The sequence below is a fragment of the Pelecanus crispus genome, chromosome 1 (genome assembly GCF_030463565.1).
Source record: "Pelecanus crispus isolate bPelCri1 chromosome 1, bPelCri1.pri, whole genome shotgun sequence".
Classification (NCBI taxonomy): Eukaryota; Metazoa; Chordata; class Aves; order Pelecaniformes; family Pelecanidae; genus Pelecanus; species Pelecanus crispus.
The window spans coordinates 61972310-61991097 of NC_134643.1; the positions used below are offsets into that span (position 1 = coordinate 61972310).

The following is an 18788-nucleotide window of genomic DNA, read 5'->3' on the forward strand; positions in this document are numbered from 1 at the left end:
AGACATAAAATCTGTACAGGAATTTACTCATTAACAGGATAACTTTAAGGTGTCTCAGATCTTACCAGTTTAATTTGTGCTCTGTCGCTGGACTTTTGGTCCAACGCTCTGAGTTTCTTCTTCTGGATTTGGGCGTTTCCCTGCACTAATGCCAGTACCAAGGGCCGTTCTTCCTGATAATTTAAAACCAGTATTTACGTTAAGACTCTATTGCACCTTTACATATTCAGGAAAAGCGTTTCATTTTTTTTGTTGTTCTTTAAATTACCTGCTTGCAATAAGTGTGATTGCTGATTGTCTCCATGAGCATAGTGTAAGATACTACTTGCTTGACAGTAACCTGTTCAGATACAGTAGATATTTATTATAATAAATAAAACACAGAACTGCAAGCAAGTGTACAATTACATTCTTTACAACAACAAAAAGGAGCCAATTAATTTATTTTTCACCATCTAGAAAAATTCTGCCAGAAACCAGCCTGAATGTAGAAGAGTTCTTATGCAAAAAAAGCCTCATGGCAGTCTACAGCAGTTAAATATATATGCACTTACATATGCACAGTGAACAATATTAAGTGCGTACATATTTATGTATTGTATTTGCAACAAGCAGAATGTTTATCTATCCAAACACTTTAACTCTAAGTTGTTATAAATTTTAACATTGGTTCTGCCAAGTCTCCTTATCCTTTTTATTATTCTTTTATAGCAATACTAATGAATCCTTAGCATAACTAAGCTGTGGAAAAAAAAAATGCAAGTAACTTAAAGATGCAAACTATTTTCTGGTTCATGTAACCTATCCACCGGCAACCTTGACCCTGAGCCCTCTGTATAAATAGGGCAAATTAGCAAAACAGTTGCAAGGTTTCTTATTCTGAACACTCGTGGTGTTCTGGTTATGTTCTGAATGCTTAAACATAACACAGATTACAGTCTTTCATGATCAATAAACACACAACCTCTGTTAAGACTGCAAAGAAAGAAACAGTTGTGCTAAATTTGATTGCAACTTTGATCTATCGCAAACCACAGCTTGAGTTTCTGTATAAAGTAACAAAAATTTGCCTTCACAATATGAGAATATCCATACAAAACTGTGGAAATTTATTATATACGGAAAGAGTGGTAGTGAAATCAGGGAAAAGATAACATGCAAATTTTGCTATCAAATACACAAAGTGAACTTCTTTCTTTCAGTACCTTTCATTTAAAGTAACCTAGGATAATGTTTATTAATTTTTGTTTAGTCACACTTGTGGTCCCTCCCACTCAAAACATACAAATACTGTTCTAGATGAGCATTTTAGAGATAAAAGTGACAAGACAAGCAAGTTCACTCTAAGAAATAATTTTTGTGTTTCAAGAACAAAAACAAGGCCAGTTCAAGTTGTAGACAGCAGCTGTCACCAAAAATCTATCCACGTTATTGTGATGTTTTGTCTGGTTTTCCATAGTTGCAAGGATTTGGAGATCCTGTACAGACAGGCAGTGCCCTAATACCTTGCTGCTGAATTCCACTTGCTCCTGTATGAGAGTCTCCCAGTGCACATGGCTGAACAACTGTATGACCATCACCAGTTCCCAGCTGAGCTCCTGGAGAGGCAGGAAAAAAAAAAGACTTAAACATAACAGAAGATACAATTCCAGTTCTGGAATTTTAAATGTTTGCATTTTTTCCCCTCTTCAAGAGGCAGACTTTGATTGTGGGTGGTTTTTGTGTTTTTTAAACCCCCTCAGAACAGTTCCAAAGCTCTAATGCTTTTGTCTTTCCAAATTCACACTTGCAAATTCAGATGAATACACAGTAACATCCCACAAAATGGATACGTTTCTGATGTGAAAAGTGTAAGTACATGTATACATTTAAGTATATATGTATACACTTTAAGGAGAAAAGAGTGCACGTAATGTTAATTTTTTTTAAACTAAGCCCTTCCTGTCTTCTAAATCTCTGAACTTAGAAATAAAAGCTCAAGCACCCAGCTTTAAGGAATCTAGACTTTAATTCTTCGAGCGGAACTGTACTGGCTGAAAACAATAAGGTCCATCTTCCTCCGCAGTCTGCTTCTAACCCTGACTAAAGCCTAAGGAGAACACAAAGCCAGTAAATTTCCACTTCTGCTGTGTCCTTTTACAATGAGGAGTCCAAGGTGTACATAGTATTCAAGATGTTGATGCACCATGGATTTATACAATGTTAATACTGTGGTTTTTTATTTATTTTTCTTAGTAACTAGTTAATGATAGTCTTTGTATGTTACAATAAGAATGTTAATAGTCTCAAGTAATTGTCATCAAAACTGTATGGTAAATTCTATATTAAGTTCTTTCAGACACTGTCCACCATATTGCTGTTGACATTATGGTAGAATTAAATTCCAGTAAGCAATCTAATGCTAGCATTAGAAAACTTTACAAATTAACAGTTTTGACTTGAAAATTCACAAATCAGTCCTTATTACAAATAACAGGATGCTTGTAGACTTCTAGAAGAAAGTCACATTCAAATGCTTTTGAAATCAAACTGTTTGATACATGTTAGTAAGTCATTTTCAAGGGGGAAAACATAGGTTAAAAAATTCTTACATGTTTGAGATAAAAAAAAATCTAAAGATGTCTTCATACAAATACTACCAAACTTAGTGAATAAATTTGAAAATGTTTGTGATTTGCACTAAAAACTGTCTTGTGAAAACAGCTCGCTCTTGTAATACATAATGCCAAGGGCATTATAAAAGACATTTGTGCAGTTCAGTTCCAATAATTCTATGTATTGAAAGACTTTGACTGACCTCCTGTACCACCACAACCAGAAATGCTTTCTCCTGGTGAATAGCCCATTAGGCCACCATTTCCATTTCCATTTGGATTAGAAGGCACTGTTGCAAGAAGACCTAAACAACAAAATAAAATATATAGCCATAAAGACAGACAACAACAACAACAACAGAAAAAGATTAAGTGTAGCATGCTTTTTCCTCATGATAGCAAATTCTCCATCCTCGCCCTGAGTGGTTTATCTTTATAACAGAGGAACATCTCTCCATCTTGCCTACTTCTGGGATCTTGCCAAGTAATTTTAGTTCACAATTACTTAACAGGCTTTTTCTACATAATATTCTGCATAACTTCTCCAATATTCATTAGGTACACATATTCACTATGTTGCGTTGAAGCGCGACGCATCCTGATTCAATATCCAATATCTGAACACACCGACTGCTTACACCTTCCTGAGCAATGCAAGTGCATGTGGTTTACCTCTCGGAGCAAAGGGCCAGTCTTTCCTAACTAGGAAGGATGCTACCAGATTTTGCACTGGTCTCTATTTGAGCATCAGCATTTGCAAATGCAAATACTGCATGGTTGAAGCTATGAACCACATTCATTCTCTAATCACTGGTATTAAAACCTATCTGTACAAGAGTATCAGAATGCACGGAAGACCCACTTTAACCAAAAAAACTTCCAAAAACCCACAGAAGAAAATTTCTGGGTAAGATTTGGAAAGAGGCACTCCACTCAAGCTCTTTCTTCCCTTTCTTGGTTACATCTAATATTTTAATTTACTTGGATACACAACCCTGGTCACCACACTGAGCTCACACCTGATTACTACTGCTATGGGACAAAATTATTAATTGCTAGAAGGTGAGAGAAGTTTTCAAATAAATAAAGCCAATAGCCTATAACCATACCCAGTCCTCTGTATCGTGAAAGCTGCTGGTAGATTTGTTTCATCCTCTCAATGTTCAGACGGCTTGCCTCTGCATGATTTACCATTGGTTTGGGATAATTAACTCCTATAATACATTTTGCAGCCTTCTGGACACTCTCTGGGGCATTCCAAGGATCATAGATGTATTTTGCAGGGAAACCTCTAAGTACTGGCAAATAACGTCTTAAAAAAAAAAAAAAGAAAAAAGGTCATTTTACGTATAAAGCCACTCGACAGTTTAAGCAACATGCATGAATCACTGCAATGTCTGGATTGTGAGTTACCTGATATAATCCCCATTTGGGTCAGTTCTTCTGCCAAAACCCACTGGACAGTAGCAGTGAAAAAACTGCTGAAAGAAGGAACTACAGGATAGCCACATCCAGCTTCCAGCATTCACACTCCAATCTGCGTCAAGTAAGAGCTCTTCAAAGACCTTAAGAAATTAGAGCAACAAGTTAGCCTGAACATGGCACTCCTTCGAGACACCTACTTTTTCAGGTATTGTTCTGAGTTTCTGGTTTCAGCAGAGGAAACACGGTTCTTCAACGTAGCAACACTCTTTCTTACGTGGCAACATTCATAGAATGCTCAGTACGCAACTGCAAATACTTACCTAAATGCCAAACTCAATAACAAAAGCGTGAAGCCTGTTTGGCTTTTATCCTGTAAAAAAACCTTGTAGACATCTCTGAAAGCTACAACCAAAGAGTTACACATTCTTGCATAAACACATCCTTAAAAAAATAAATCCTCAAAGGATGGCTGGAGCCTGACTGCTTGCAAGTAGCATTTCTTGATTTCAGAAGAGTTGCTTCATCACATTACAACTGAGTAAGCTTTGCGAACTGCCAGGAAACAGTGAACATACAAAGCACATTTCAAACTCAAATTGTCATCTGAATACCTCAACTTGCCCAGCACCTTTCAAGAGTCCCAAGAGCAGAATTCAAGAGTTTCAGAGTAGCACAAACATTCAGAAGTTGTATTCTTGAAGGCCAGTAGTTAATCTAGTAAGTCACAGTTTTGAGGATGCACGCTTAAATTCCTGGAGGCATATGAACCACCAAGCATGCTGAAAAATGGTGGGACAGATAATGAACTCTGGTCTGAAGAAAAAAAAAAAAAAGAAGTCTTCTCTGGTAATTGCTACCCCTATTATATTAAAAATAACCCATGAGGCAGCTGAAGATTTTTGAGGGTTTTACTTTAAATCTGGAGCTCAACAGTTGTGAAACATTCAAGTTTCCAACATTGACTGTTTTTTAATTAACACAGACAATACTAATTAGCATAAACCAAAGAATTTCTCTGCTCAGTCAGGTCACTAAAAATACAGGCTAACAAGAAATAAAGAGAAGCCTTATTCTTTGAAGGAGAACATTTAAGTACCTTTTTATAAAAATAGTGCACTGAGAAGTAGTTTTCAAAACAAATACTTATTTAACACATATTTTTGCAAGTTCTGATTTTCCTTTCAAAATTGCATCATCTCCAAATGTTCCAAATAAACCATGATCTTTCTTCACGCTAAGACACTAAAACTTAACATCTTACTACTGCCACCCAACTTCTACTAATATTATTCCAATATAGAGTCTAATAAGGTAAAACTGTTAAACAAGGATCTCTCTCTACATATATTCAATAAGGCATTCATTCTACAGTATACACTGAACAAGTGTTACAAAAGTATCTTTGTCTAAATATCTGCAACTATTTGGAAAAAGGTTTGGTTTGAAAAAGTAAGATTTATCTTAGAACATTTTTAAAAAACATTTTAAATAGAAGGTGACTAATAATGTAACAAGATCTCTAAATGAACACTAAGTGTTAGCACACAACTGTTCCACTAGATGCTGCCATATAATAAGACTTTGGAAATAACATGGCCTTGGAAGGCCAGATTAACTTCTGCTAGCTACAGATGTATGAATTCAACATCCTTCCACTGTACAAGTCTGGGCCCTCCATATATCTGTATTTCAAAAGTAAGTACAAGTTGGTGTTTATCTGTAATATACAGCTTTATCATGTGGCTGAGTTACCTATGCATGTGCATCTTCGATGTCTTTATCTATGAACTGCAAAAGGAAAATTCCTAAAGTAGCTTATGTTGTTGTGTAACTGAGAATTTTTTTTTTAAATGAAAGATGTTTGCTTACAACTGATTTGTTAAGAAAGGTGAAATTTTTGTAAGATTATATACATACATAAATATGAGGTCACAATCCTCAAAACAAAAGTATATTCTTTTTTAGATTTCAAAAATAAAAGCTATTTTTAATTGATTATCATTGCTCAGTAAAAGATGTGCTACCCTTCTAAAAATGTAAAACTGATTCAAAGGCTGAGATTGGAGGTGTTTAAAAAACATGCAGACGTGGCACTTTGGGACATGGTTTAGTAGGCGTGATGGTGTTGGGTTGACGGTTGGACTAATGATCTTAGAGGTCCTTTCCAACCTTAATAATTTTATTCTAGTTTTACTTTCATTAAAAATAATCCAGCCACCAAGCCAGGAAACATGAAATTAATTATTACTCTACCCTTAATTAGTATAGTGGTGGACTTGGTAGTGTTAGGTTAATGGTTGGACTGAATGATCTTAAAGGTCTTTTCCAACCTAAATGATTCTATGATTAAATTATTCCACTCTCTTCTACAAAAGACTGGCGTTTGTGATTTGAACTTCAGCATCTCTTGGATACTTGCATACATATTAATTGCACTGAAACTTCAGCCAAATCATGTTGCCCATACTCACACTTCTAACACTGGGCAAAGGGACAGAAATTGCTGAAAGGACATTCTCAGCTTTTAGTTTTCTCCCTTTAATTCCCATGGTGCTTTCCCTTCGCAGAGAAGTGGACACGAGATGTGAACAGAAACTGTTCACACAGTATGACTGGAAAGAAATTTCAATTACAAGAGCAATCCATGTTTATTTGCCAAGATTTAGGAAGAAATTTTTTTTTTTTTTTAAATTTAAAAGGCTTGCAGACCTATTCTGACTGCAAGAAACACTCCAATATTCCCATAAAAGGGGGCATTCAACAGGCAAAACTTCAGCACCACTGGTTTATCAGAACCAATTTAATTTTGGCCACAGTTTAAGGTTTAAAATTCAGCTTACACCACGCAGTAACAACAATTCTAGAATGACTATCTGAAACTTTAACAGGCAATTTAAGAAATTCAAGAATAAGAAACAATACCTTCATTCCTTCTTCCCAGCTAATCCAGAGGTCGCCTCGAGTCAAAAAGCATGCTACAGCATGCCGGGCTAAATGGTGAATCCAACCTTCTTGACGAAGCTGCGTCATAATTGCGTCAATCCAGGGAAAACCTGTCCTGCCTTCTGCCCACTTGGCCAAAGCCTCAGGATTCTTATCCCATGGAATTTGAACACAGATAGGATTCCCCTCCATTTTATCAAACCGTGGATTGTTAGTCGCCGCTGTGTAGAAAAACTCACGCCATAACAGCTGGCCATAGAGGGAGAGGGGAGGGGAGCTGTTCTTTTTTACCTGAAGATCAAGGAAAACATTTTATTACGAGAAGCAGGAAAAAATCATGGCATCTAAGAATGTGTAGCTGACTACGCAGAAGTCATACCTTTTTGTACAGATCCGTTAACTTGAAATAAAAGAGACGACAGGACAAACAGCCAAAGCGGAGGTAGGGACTAAGCCCTGTAGGGCTTGCCAGAAGGGAATTTGCATTCATTCGTGGTCTTTCAAAGTTTGCTACCCAAGCCTTAAAAAACAAAAAAAACCAAATAAAACAAAAACCACACAGCAATATCAGACTACAGACTAGGTAGCAACTTGTAAACGTAAAGGAAGAAATCACACACTGTCTGTAACTGAATCCAGACACTGGACAGATGATCACATTACCTACGGTATCTAGGGGTTCCTCTTGAATCAGCTGAATCTCTAGAAGGTAATTCATCTCAATGCAGAAGGCATGAACTGTCTTCCAGAACTACCTATCCCTTTCTTTTAAATACAGAGGAAACCTGGACGACTAGCAATACGTTAACTTTTAGAGGAATTCTCCTTCAAAGTTATAAAAAGTATGTTTCAAGTAAAATTACCACCAAAGAAAAAATAGTATTTTTTGAGTAGAAAATAGTATAACGGACTTTCTCTAAAATTCAAATTAGAAGACAACCTGCTATCATCTTTTAAAACTAAGAAACAGCAACTTGATTTATACCATTATATCGAGGCCTTGAGTTCAAGTTTGCGGTTCTGAGTTTTTTAAAACTACTTGCCCAATTCCTTTTACATTCCATTGCAAAGAGCAACTCTATTTCCCAAATATGTCATACTTGAAACATACCTTCCGTTCTAAATGTCTTTCCAATCGTGTGAGCGCTTCTGTTTCTCCCCCTGGCCATACTGCAGAAGGCAGACCATCTGTGTCAAAACCTGAAAAACAAATTGAAACAAGGAAATTCCTTGTTTGCTTATACTGTAGGGCAACAAAATTCTAGTATATTGACACTTGACTATGTTTTATTGTATCTTGAGAATAACTCTAAATTGGACACATGGCAAAGTACAAGTTTTAAAACAGTATGCAACCAAGTCTTATCAAAGCATGTTCAATACCTTTAACTTGTAGCAAAATCCAACTTTTACTTTTATATTTACATTAATTTTCAAGTTTTACATGCTGAATAGTCTTACTTCAATTCCATTTCTGTTTTTTGCACAAAGTGACCTTTCTATCATTTTTCAAATTATTTTCAAGTTCTCAGCTCTAATATGTGGGCTATCCCAAAACCACAGCTTTTTTTTTTTTTAAATTACTACTAAGAAGCAACAATTGCTATTGTAATTTACAGAATGTCTAAAAACTTCTTCTATCAATTTAAAAGCATGAGTGCTATCTTCAGAATATTCCTAGGTTTCATTGACCTTGGCTTAAACAACATACAGGGATTATTGTCAATTTGCTGATAAACACATACTTTAGCTGCAAAAGAAAGATGAAAAGAAGGTAACAAGATTTCTTCCACACCCCCAAGGTTGTTCACCAGGTGCCTGAGAGCATGCCTGCCTATAGTTTAACCACTGTATACCGAGATCTTCACAAAAAGGCTTTAGAAGCATGGTCTGTTGTATGAGAGTTCAAACAGACTACACAGAGCAGCCAGAGCTTAGCCAAAATCTGTCCTGATCCTTCTGTTAGTAATTTGGAGGTCATACCACATTTGCTTGTATTTCAGGGTGGAGCGGACGGGGAACAGGAAAGAGAGGGGAGGATTCACAGGACAACTTGATACTATTTCTTAAAATTAAGTTTACAGAAACGTAATACTTTTAAGAAGCTTCTAAAATTATTATTTGCCTTATTATTACCTTTTTTTGGCATTGCAAGACAAGAGGTTTTTTAAATTAACTTGTAAAATGACAGATTAATGACCCGAAGCACAAAGATACCAAATGCACTTAATAAAAAATGAAGTATCAAAGACTATTAGTAGCTTAATGATTATTTGGTACCATGGGAAAATGGCTATGCTGTATTACAAGAAGCCACACAGTACTTAGTGTAGTTTGATCTATCTGACCTCCCATTTAAAAGAAAACAACTAAAATTTACAGACTTGATTATCCTTCTTTGTATGTCATAATTGGCATCAGTTTAACAACCATATGTAGAACCTCTCTCATGGTTATTTTAAGTATTATGCTTTTAGTGATAGATTACATCTTATTTGTTTCACAATGTCAAAGCAATCTTAGAACATACCTAGCTCTTCAAGTGATGGGACACCATATTTCTCATCATGGTCATCAGAAACTGGAGTTGTACATTTTTCCATTACTTCTGGGGTTATAGTCTCCACTGGCATCTCCAGTGGTTCCATCCTACTAATTAGGGTCTGGAATCGTTTGTAAGTAAGAGGAGGCTGTCCTCCATTTAATTCTATTATTCTGGATTGAAAAGAAAAAAGAAGTATGTCAGAGAATAGTACATAACAATTATTTTTTTAATAAAATATACCCATCTATACACACACAGAAATATCTTCTTACCTGCCTCTAGCATGTTATATAAAAATCACAGATATACACGATAACCCAGACAGTTTGAACTTCAATTTTACCATCCTTTTATCCCCACTAGGGAGACATATAAATTAACTACAACCTAGTCAATTATTCTTCATTCCTGGGTTGAGGAAAGTCCCTCAAGAACAAGTAATATGGACAACTCAAGGCAAAGAAAAATACAGATCAGCAAAGCACATGAGAGACCATAGCTACATGAAGATAAATCCAAGTCACCTACAAGACTATGCTATTTACATTAAAAAAACCTATTTTTCTATTCTGGTATTGAGAGCCGTAGTCAATATTACAACTCTCTTAATATGGGGAAAAATTAAGGTGTAGTTTATATACAATGACTGTTGTAAAAACACACAGTTTCTATATTTTGCATTGTCACCTTAAATATATATAAAATCTCAGAAACGGGAAAACTTCAAAGAAATAATTTACAAAGTGGTAGATGGAACCAACTGTTCATTTTGGGGGGCTTGGGCAGGGATGGAAGAAAACAAATTTTCAATTTAGGATTAAAAAATCAGGTATTGGTTTCAAAACAGTAAATAATTCCTTTTCCCTTTCCTCCCATATGTCTAGCTGCCCCTCATACATTGGCTTGTAACAGAATAAAATGGGCATCTACCACAATAAATGACTCAATATTAAGCGAAGCCAAGTCATACTTTTGACTAGTTTGTGGATTATGTTTCTATAATAGGGAGCTAATACTAATCCATTTAAATAGATCTGTAGCAAAATATAAACAAGACATTAAGTAAGGCAACACAGGGATATCAAACAATCCCCAATTACTTACTGGATACATAACTGATAGGAAACAGTTCCTGAAAATTATAGGACTTACAGCTAACTTGTGTACAGCAAGTGAAATAAGGACAAAACAATCTAACAAAACAACTAAACAACAACAGATCTTATTTGGGAGAAGTTACAGGCATGTTTGAGTAACTTCGTTATGAAAGACAGGTAATTACAGGGCCATTATTTTCAAAAGAACCCCAAATTGAAACTGTATTTCAGATACAGTTATGCATCATTTTTTGGAGTTGCAAAGTTCTACTCAGTATGTAATAAAATTTGGATGGATGGATAAAAGAGAAACCGAAAACAAATTTGTCGTCTTCCTAACTATAAAGTACTCTGTGTAGAAAGTAGCACACAGTATCTAACCAAACACTACGTAAAATTTATACTTTTTATTTCTTTTTAAAATCAGAGGTAATGGTAACTTACTTGTCTAGGTCATATAATGTATGGGAAATTCGAACAATGACCTCCACTCCAGCTTCACTAGCCAGCTTCTTAATTGCTGCATCTCTCTCCTTCCCAAATGGTTCAGAATCATATTCAATAGAAAGTTTTGCAATATTCCATTCCTGCAACACAAAACAAAAGTGTGGTCCTTCAGCAACTCGGCTGCTTGATGGAGGATGAGGGAAAGGAGAACTGGAGGGACAGGGACAAGACAGAACACCAGCTATTAGCTGCGGATAGTTGTCAGATACACAAAGGCCCAAAATACATTTAGACACCCAGACTCACAAAAATAAAGTCCAACGTTTTGGCGTCTAAGTAGGAATCGGGCATAAAAAAAGCCTCTAACTGTCCCATTACTGTGGGTGCACACAGTAATAGGACACCTTCTGCACGAATTTTGAAAACTCAGGCCCAACTTCAGGATCCATATACCTTAAGAGACACAAGAGAAGGGAAAGATGACAGAGGCCATCTTCTGGGCATTCAGCAGCAGCAGCATCTTGCTCTGCAGAAAAGCTTTTCACATGTGCCTGTCAACTTTAACAGCAGAACTGAAAGGAGGGGTTTACAAAAGAATGCCCCACCACCATGCCAAACAACACACCACACACACTTTCTTTCTCTTTTCCAGATCCCTACCCCTCATCCACCAGGATTGACAATCTTCAAATTCTCAATTAAAAAAAAAAATCCATCTCCTAAGAAGAGGATGCCTTCAAGTCTAATATCCTTTATGTCACAGATGCTGTTACAAGGCCAACAGTAGCAGGTGGGGGGAAAAAAAAGCAAAGAAAGGGATCAACTAATGGCTACAGCTTCTGCAACAGTAGGAAATTGGAAAAGTGAAGTATGCACAGAATGATCCTAGAAAGCCATCCTGCCAGTCAAACTCAGAGAAATACCCTTCTAATCCCTCAGAATCTTAATCAGTTCATTTAAATACACCAGCCAGACTATTTCAGAGAACTGGATTTTCACCAAAGAGACACAGGCCACTGTGCACCTAGGGTGCTGTTTCACTTCTGAACTCTAGCTCTCTCTTAGATGAGGCCCAGGTACAACCCTGAGCATAGGAGATTCCAAGGAGTGCTTGCTCTTTGAAAGAAGGCTTGGCTCCTTCCATCATTAAGTCTTCCAAGACTGACCCACCAGGCCCTGAATCCTCAAGCAACCTCCTACACCCTCATATAAAATTTATTTCCCATTTCATAATGTAAAACCACTGCCTGACAAGTTGCAGCAGATATTTTTCTAAATCCTTCTTTCTTCTAGCATATTGAAAAGAAAACCACAAAAAAACAAAAAATGCGTCCAAGAGCCAGAGCCACATCCTCAAGGGAGCCAAGGAACTCCGAGACAAGTGCTATGTGATGTGAATACATCCAGATCACATCAGCATGAGCTAGGCACTTAGAAGAGGCATGGACATAGATCGCTTTGCACATACTGCTGGATGCTTTTAGCAACACTGACGCATTTAAAGAATTAGCGATTGTTCCAATTCTATTTTCTTTATCAAGCCAGTCCCAAAGAGCTAGAGATACAGAGCAGACCAGGACAAATTGAAGAGAACGAGGAACGAGGCAAGAACCAACCAAAACTTGACTGGTTTAAGTTAACCAACAGCCTTTTGCAAGGCTAAAGATAGATCAGTACTCTGCCTTTTAAAGGAATTGCCCTTCAGCCTGTGAAAAGGAGAGCCCTACCAAGAAACAGCTCTGCAACATTCATCCCCAGGAAATCCACAGATGCTGGCATCTGTGATAGGGCTCCTGACACAAGGATCTACATAAGTTCCATTATCTCCAACCATTATTTAAAGTTGTCTTTTCCCAGCCAAAAAACATCTACATGTGTTCTTCAGGGTCAGGATCATCGCTCACCTCTGAGACATTTAATGAGGATGATCTGAAAAGCTTAGTTCAGTGTTACATGCCCTTCGCTGCACTGCAAGCACCTGATTTACAGCTACTGCTCTGGCAAAAGAGACTGTGAGATTAATGATACAAGATAGATGCATGTTCCAGGTAGTCTTCAGCCAAAAGCTGAAGTCCTCAAAAGCTTCAACAATACCTCTTATTTGTTCAAGGATAGATGATGTCCTGAAAAGCCCCTCAGTGAACAAATATACAGTAAAGAGACTTTTTGGTAATTTGAAGAACCAGAAAACAGACAGATGTGAATGTTCTTTTTTGATTGCTGTACACTATATTACAAGTTATCTGCATTACCTTCCCAGCACTAAAATTAATATTCTGAAAATGTGGCACTCCAATGCTGTTAGGCATAGAAAGATTAGCCTAATAGCAAGATCTGAAACAGGACTTGTCAAAGTAGCCATTAAATTATTTAAGAAACCTTGTCACAGGTCACTCAAATCCAGAACGCAACACATACAACAGCAAGATCTTTGCCCCTGTTTAAATGCAATCAAACCAAATTTGGCAGGCAGATATAACAAGATTGAATATCTGGGTGGTTGCAAGCAGCAACTAATGCCACAGTACTCCTGCAGGAAATTCTTCACTGAAGGGGAAAAAAAAAAAAAAAAAAAATAGCAAGAAAAGACCAGTCAGAGTATCATCCAGTTAGCATTTCACAACTAAAGCACAAGAATGAAGACGGAAATGTGAGTTTTGGTTGAGTTTTCAGCTTGGTGTTGAGGATTTGGGAATAAAAATTTTGAACAGATGACGTCTTCGGCAAAACAGATATTTATTCCCCCTCCTCCCCCAGTCTCACTTGTCTCAGTCACCTCAATCCAGTCATTCCATAAAAACTTTTAAATTCAATCAGCAAAGTGTTCATTTTACTATCCTATTACAGTATTGTTACCTTAAATACACTATTATCCATGGAAGACAAATTAATATCAGTAGCAATCCCTCACAGCTTTGATTTGCTCAATAAGACCCTTTCCCACAAAAGCCTTAAGCTTCTTTAATGAGAAATTGCTTTTTACCTGCACTATGCTTTTACCAAGCCTACTACCAGCAAAAAGCTTATTAAATCACTTCCAATGGCCAAAAAGCAATGATAGCAGATATCTGGCCTAAATAAAACATTGCACATGAATCCAGGTTCAAAGCCTGACCTGTAAAAGCAAAGAATTATATTTCAGTATTTCAAAGGGAATCTGGAAAGGAAAATTTAGTAATATACAGTACCCACACTTAGCAAACCACTAGAAATCAGTTCCATTTCTGGAAAGAAAGAAACCAAAAACTGTAAAGTCTAAAAGCAACTCAGTTCAGTTGGTGATAGGCACATTACAGGGAAAAAACCCAAATCTAACAAAAACAACCTTAAAGAGAAACTGCAAGGATAGTTAACTATTTACATGGATAACAACTTGCACTGAAATACATAGTACAAGAAACATTCCTAGCTGAAACTAGTTTGTCAGTCATATTTATGGATAGAAACAGCAACTGCAAGGTGGCATTTACCTTAAAAAGTCTGGGGAAAACATCGGCTGGCTGTCCACGAATAACAAACAAACGTGAATTCAGTTTCCGTAGATTGGCATCAAGATCCTCAAGACATTGAAGCAGGAATCTGCAAGGAATTGTAAAGAAACATTTATTTTCTGAGGCAAACCAGACAATTTTACAATAGAAAATGGGAACCAAGAGGAACAATCCAACAAAGATTATCAGACCTTCAGTATTTGGTGCGTATTTTGGTGATGCATGCGTGTTCACATCCTAATTACACTTAGCTTACAGTAGTTCAAAACCATATAATATATTCAGCAATAAATAATTCAGAAAACCAAACTGCGCTGTCACTTAAGTTTTCACCTCAACACTACTCAACTCTGGAATGGACTAAAACATGCTCAAGTCTTAACTAGAACTAGAAGTATCTTGTCACTCTAAAGAAAAAAGCACACCACAGGAAAAAAAAAAACCAAACAACAAACAAGCAGAAAATCAGCTGTTGGCATACTGCTACTAAACTTAATCCAAGTCCTTCTTACAACACAGCAGCCTGAACTGTTACTAAAAAGAGCATACCAGGGGACTACGTGTTCATAACTATCCCTTTGGCCTTCATTTATAAAAATAACCCTCTATGTAACAAACAGGTTCATGCATCTTGGCTGTAACCTCACCTGAATTATTTAATGAGCACAGAAGGGGGAAAAAAAAAAGGGGGGGGGGGAGGGGGGGAGCAGGAATGGGGCGCTGCAAATCTGCAAGTCTTCACGAGAAACAGGTAGCTGCACAAAGGATGTTGAGACAGGTTGACACGTGCAAAGATTTATTAGTGGGTACAGCAAGTAAAAATAACTCCACCGGTGAAAATTGTTTGGGGGAAGAAATAAAAACAAAAGGAAAGAGAGGAAAAGTGAAAACTGTCCCTTGCGGCCAGCCAGAAAGAGAGATGCTGGGGGTCCCCAGATGAGTGCCCTTCCCCGGGACTCCTCTTCAGAAGGGAATAAAAAATAGAAGAGGAGATGCCCACACTGCAGGCCATTATTCCTGAGAGCACCTGCTGTAATGACACTATGTGCGGATGCAAGGCCACGAGGATCTCGCCACAGGAGCAAGCTCCGGAGACCAAGGCAGGGGAAGCGGTGCCGCAGAGGCCTGCAGACGCTGTGCCCGCAGCCCGGGTGAGAGGGTGCGGAGCTACCAGGCAAGGGCAGGCTGCACAACTGCAAGCACCCAGAGCGTCACAGAGCTAAAGGCACCGAGCAACCAGGTTTACTAAAATCAGGAGTTCGTAAAACACCTAGGTTTTTAAGGGTGAACCCTAAAAAAATAACCCCTTACCATGAAAATGCTGCAACTTCTAGGAGGGGTATTGCATACGTGACTGTTGTAAACCTACCAACTTTTTTTTACATTTTCTAGGGATTTAGCAATATGGAAGTGATGCCTACCTAACACACCTTTCCCTCCGACTTTATATGGAAAAAAAAATTATAAAAATTAACATATAGAAGGCTGGCAGGAAAACCCCCTAGCTGCTACTAAATGCCAAAAATGCATGGCTCACTTAACCTGAAAGGGTAACAGAAAGCAAGCAAGTCTGAGAGGAAGCCAGTGTACAAGAATACAACTGCTGCTTGGCTGGCAACTATGCTTATGTGTTTAATGACTGGAACAAGCCAAAAACGTCTAATTCTCTCACTTCGCTAAACCGTATTTTGAAAAAAAACTCCAGAGTAGCGAGATCATGAAGGATATGCTGTAGCTAAAAAGAAACTTCTGTATACTCCTTTAGTTAGAAACTACACAGGAGTAATTTTAACAATCAGATGAGAATTGCATATGCTTCTATCAGAGAGAACTTGGGCCCCAGTTTCCCAGGCCAAAGTCACTTCCAGATGGACTCTGAAAAATACAGCTTCATTTTATCACGTTTTTTGAAACCTGGAATGACAGACCTTTTATCACTAACCTTATCCACTTGAATCTTGCTTTCAAACACCATGTGCCTTCACTTATACTTCACAAATTGCTACGAAAACAAACTGCAATAGCATGCTGGATGCCTTTGGAACAGTCCAGTAAAAGGTTGGATTTTTTTTGTTTGGTTGGGTTTTGTTGTTGTGGTGGGGGTTTTGGTGTGCTTTTGTTTTGGTTTGGTTTTGTTTGTTTGTTTTTTTTTTTTTTTAACTTTGTATCACAGAATATAGGGAAAGAGTGTGAAGAGAAATTGGTGACATAAAATGCTTATAAGTATTCAAAGTAAAAATTTGTCTTTCAGGAAATTGTTAGGGTTTTTTTCCTATTTGCATCTCAGTTCCCTCTAATTTCTCAATCTCTTTTCTTCCTACCTGACTGGCCATAACATAGAACTTCTAGTCTGGACTTGGCACAAAATCCTATTCAAGAAGATTACATGCACTAACCCAGTCTCCAATTCACATCCAAGATCCCTAAACTTGCCCTTAATACTGTTTAATCTCTCTTTTGTTGGTTCCCTAAATCCCCCCTACTATCTCTCAACTATCTCTTACCACACTCCAGCATTTCAATCTCCATAAAACTCTTTCATGTGTTTAACAAAAATAATGGTGTAGACTCAAATTGTTAAATATACGTAGGAACGGAGCAGGAGAGTGGCCAGGGGGTACACACACATTCCACTATCTGAACAAAACCAGAACAAATGAAAAACAGCCAAACCACAGCTTGAGTTGCAAGACTCACTGAAAGCACATTGTTCAAAAATAATAGACCAAATTAAACCCTAGCAACCCTATAATATCTATAGTAACAGCAATGCAAAAAAATACTGCTTTTGACTTTCAGAACACAGATTCAATTTACAAGGGGTTACTCAGAATAAGCATGCAGTTTATTAAGCATATTTGAATCTTTCAGTTCGTACTGCAAATAATTAATCACCTATTTTGTTTTCACCAACTGTATTTGTGCTATACCACATCTAAAGGCATTTTCGCATTAAAGCATTAATAAAATTTGTCTAACATAAGAGCCTTTACACAGATTTACAGAATCATAGAATAGTTTGGGTTGGAAGGAACCTTTAACAGTCATCTAGTCCAACCCCCCCTGCCATGAGCCTTGCTCAATTAAAAATGAACCTTCTTAAATCATTGCTTTTAGATACAACCCCTACCAAGAAACTTAACAGTTGAACTAACTACTTGTCATAACTAAAGTTTTCACCTCCTCTTTTTCTCAGGAGTACCTTTAAAACTTGCAGAAGCAGCACAGCATCTTTACTGTGGTTAAATGTATGCTAATTAACATCTAGCTTTAGGTATATCCAGATACAAATTAATCTGAATTTAAGGAAGGAAAATTCTACCTTTCAGAACTCCTGCATTCATCTAATATGTCAACAGATGCTTGTGTGAATAGGCCTACACAAAAGGAAATGTTTTAATTATACCAGCTCTCGGGGACAACTTCTAATTCCTGCACTTTCTCCAATTTTGGCATGGCATCACAATGCATTGCATTTATCTCCTGTCCTAGCAAATTAATGTTTCATGTATAACATACACATGTATGTCAGGGAGGAATAATAACATATCCACAACATGCACACCCCCACACACATTAAGCTTACTAATAGGAAAATAATAAAATAATAATTCTCAGCATTCAACACACTGTCATAGTGAATTATTACGGGATCTGAAAGAGGAGAGTTTTTAGTTTTCCAAGGTATCATTTTGACTGGTAACACCTGTTTGCAAGTGAAAATAGTTCCGAATAACACCATGCAAGCGCACTTGCTGCAGCACAGGAACATGCAGGTGTTTTGCTCAGTACAGATATTTAAACATAATTAAGAGCAGCATTCTAGAACAGACAAGGCAAAATTATCTGAGCTTTCTCTCTGAAGAGATAGGCCAAAATGCTCACAAATATGCTCCTTTCACAGTATAACACAAATGAAAATGAATGGTAAATTAGTTTGTGAACTGCAACCAAATATGAAACCTCCATCTCATAAAAAAGAATTTCTTTTCAGTACATGAGCTCTTGAGGCAAAGTGTCTTCATAGCAGCTATGAAGTAAGTGTTACTAGGCTTGAACTCTGCTATACTTTACACCAAAGTGTGGCAATTAGGAGCTATTTAAATCTCTCCCTACAGTAACAGGTCATGTTTCCGAGTCTGCAATCTAAACCAACCTTTTCCTCTCAACCCAACAGTCAATGGGAAAGCACGTTCTTTTGCACTTTGAATAAATATAAAAACTACATGACATGACTTCATCATTA

General features: G+C 37.2%; 1 protein-coding gene across 2 annotated transcripts in view; it reads right to left on the bottom strand.

Annotated features, from left to right (window-relative positions):
• CRY1 (cryptochrome circadian regulator 1) overlaps positions 1-18788 on the bottom strand; it is a 38603-nt gene that overhangs the window by 2619 nt on the left and 17196 nt on the right. The window contains exons 2-13 of one of the 2 annotated variants that reach the window (XM_075704694.1): positions 14522-14630; positions 11049-11191; positions 9493-9677; positions 8074-8162; positions 7342-7482; positions 6942-7253; positions 4008-4159; positions 3704-3906; positions 2798-2899; positions 1506-1598; positions 269-340; positions 66-173 (exon numbers count right to left, since the gene is read on the bottom strand). In XM_075704694.1, the coding sequence (XP_075560809.1) occupies positions 70-173; positions 269-340; positions 1506-1598; positions 2798-2899; positions 3704-3906; positions 4008-4159; positions 6942-7253; positions 7342-7482; positions 8074-8162; positions 9493-9677; positions 11049-11191; positions 14522-14630 (1705 nt within the window). In that variant the 3' untranslated portion in view covers positions 66-69. The remainder of the gene's footprint in view (positions 1-65; positions 174-268; positions 341-1505; positions 1599-2797; positions 2900-3703; positions 3907-4007; positions 4160-6941; positions 7254-7341; positions 7483-8073; positions 8163-9492; positions 9678-11048; positions 11192-14521; positions 14631-18788) is intronic. The other variant, XM_075704687.1, reaches the window with a different exon arrangement.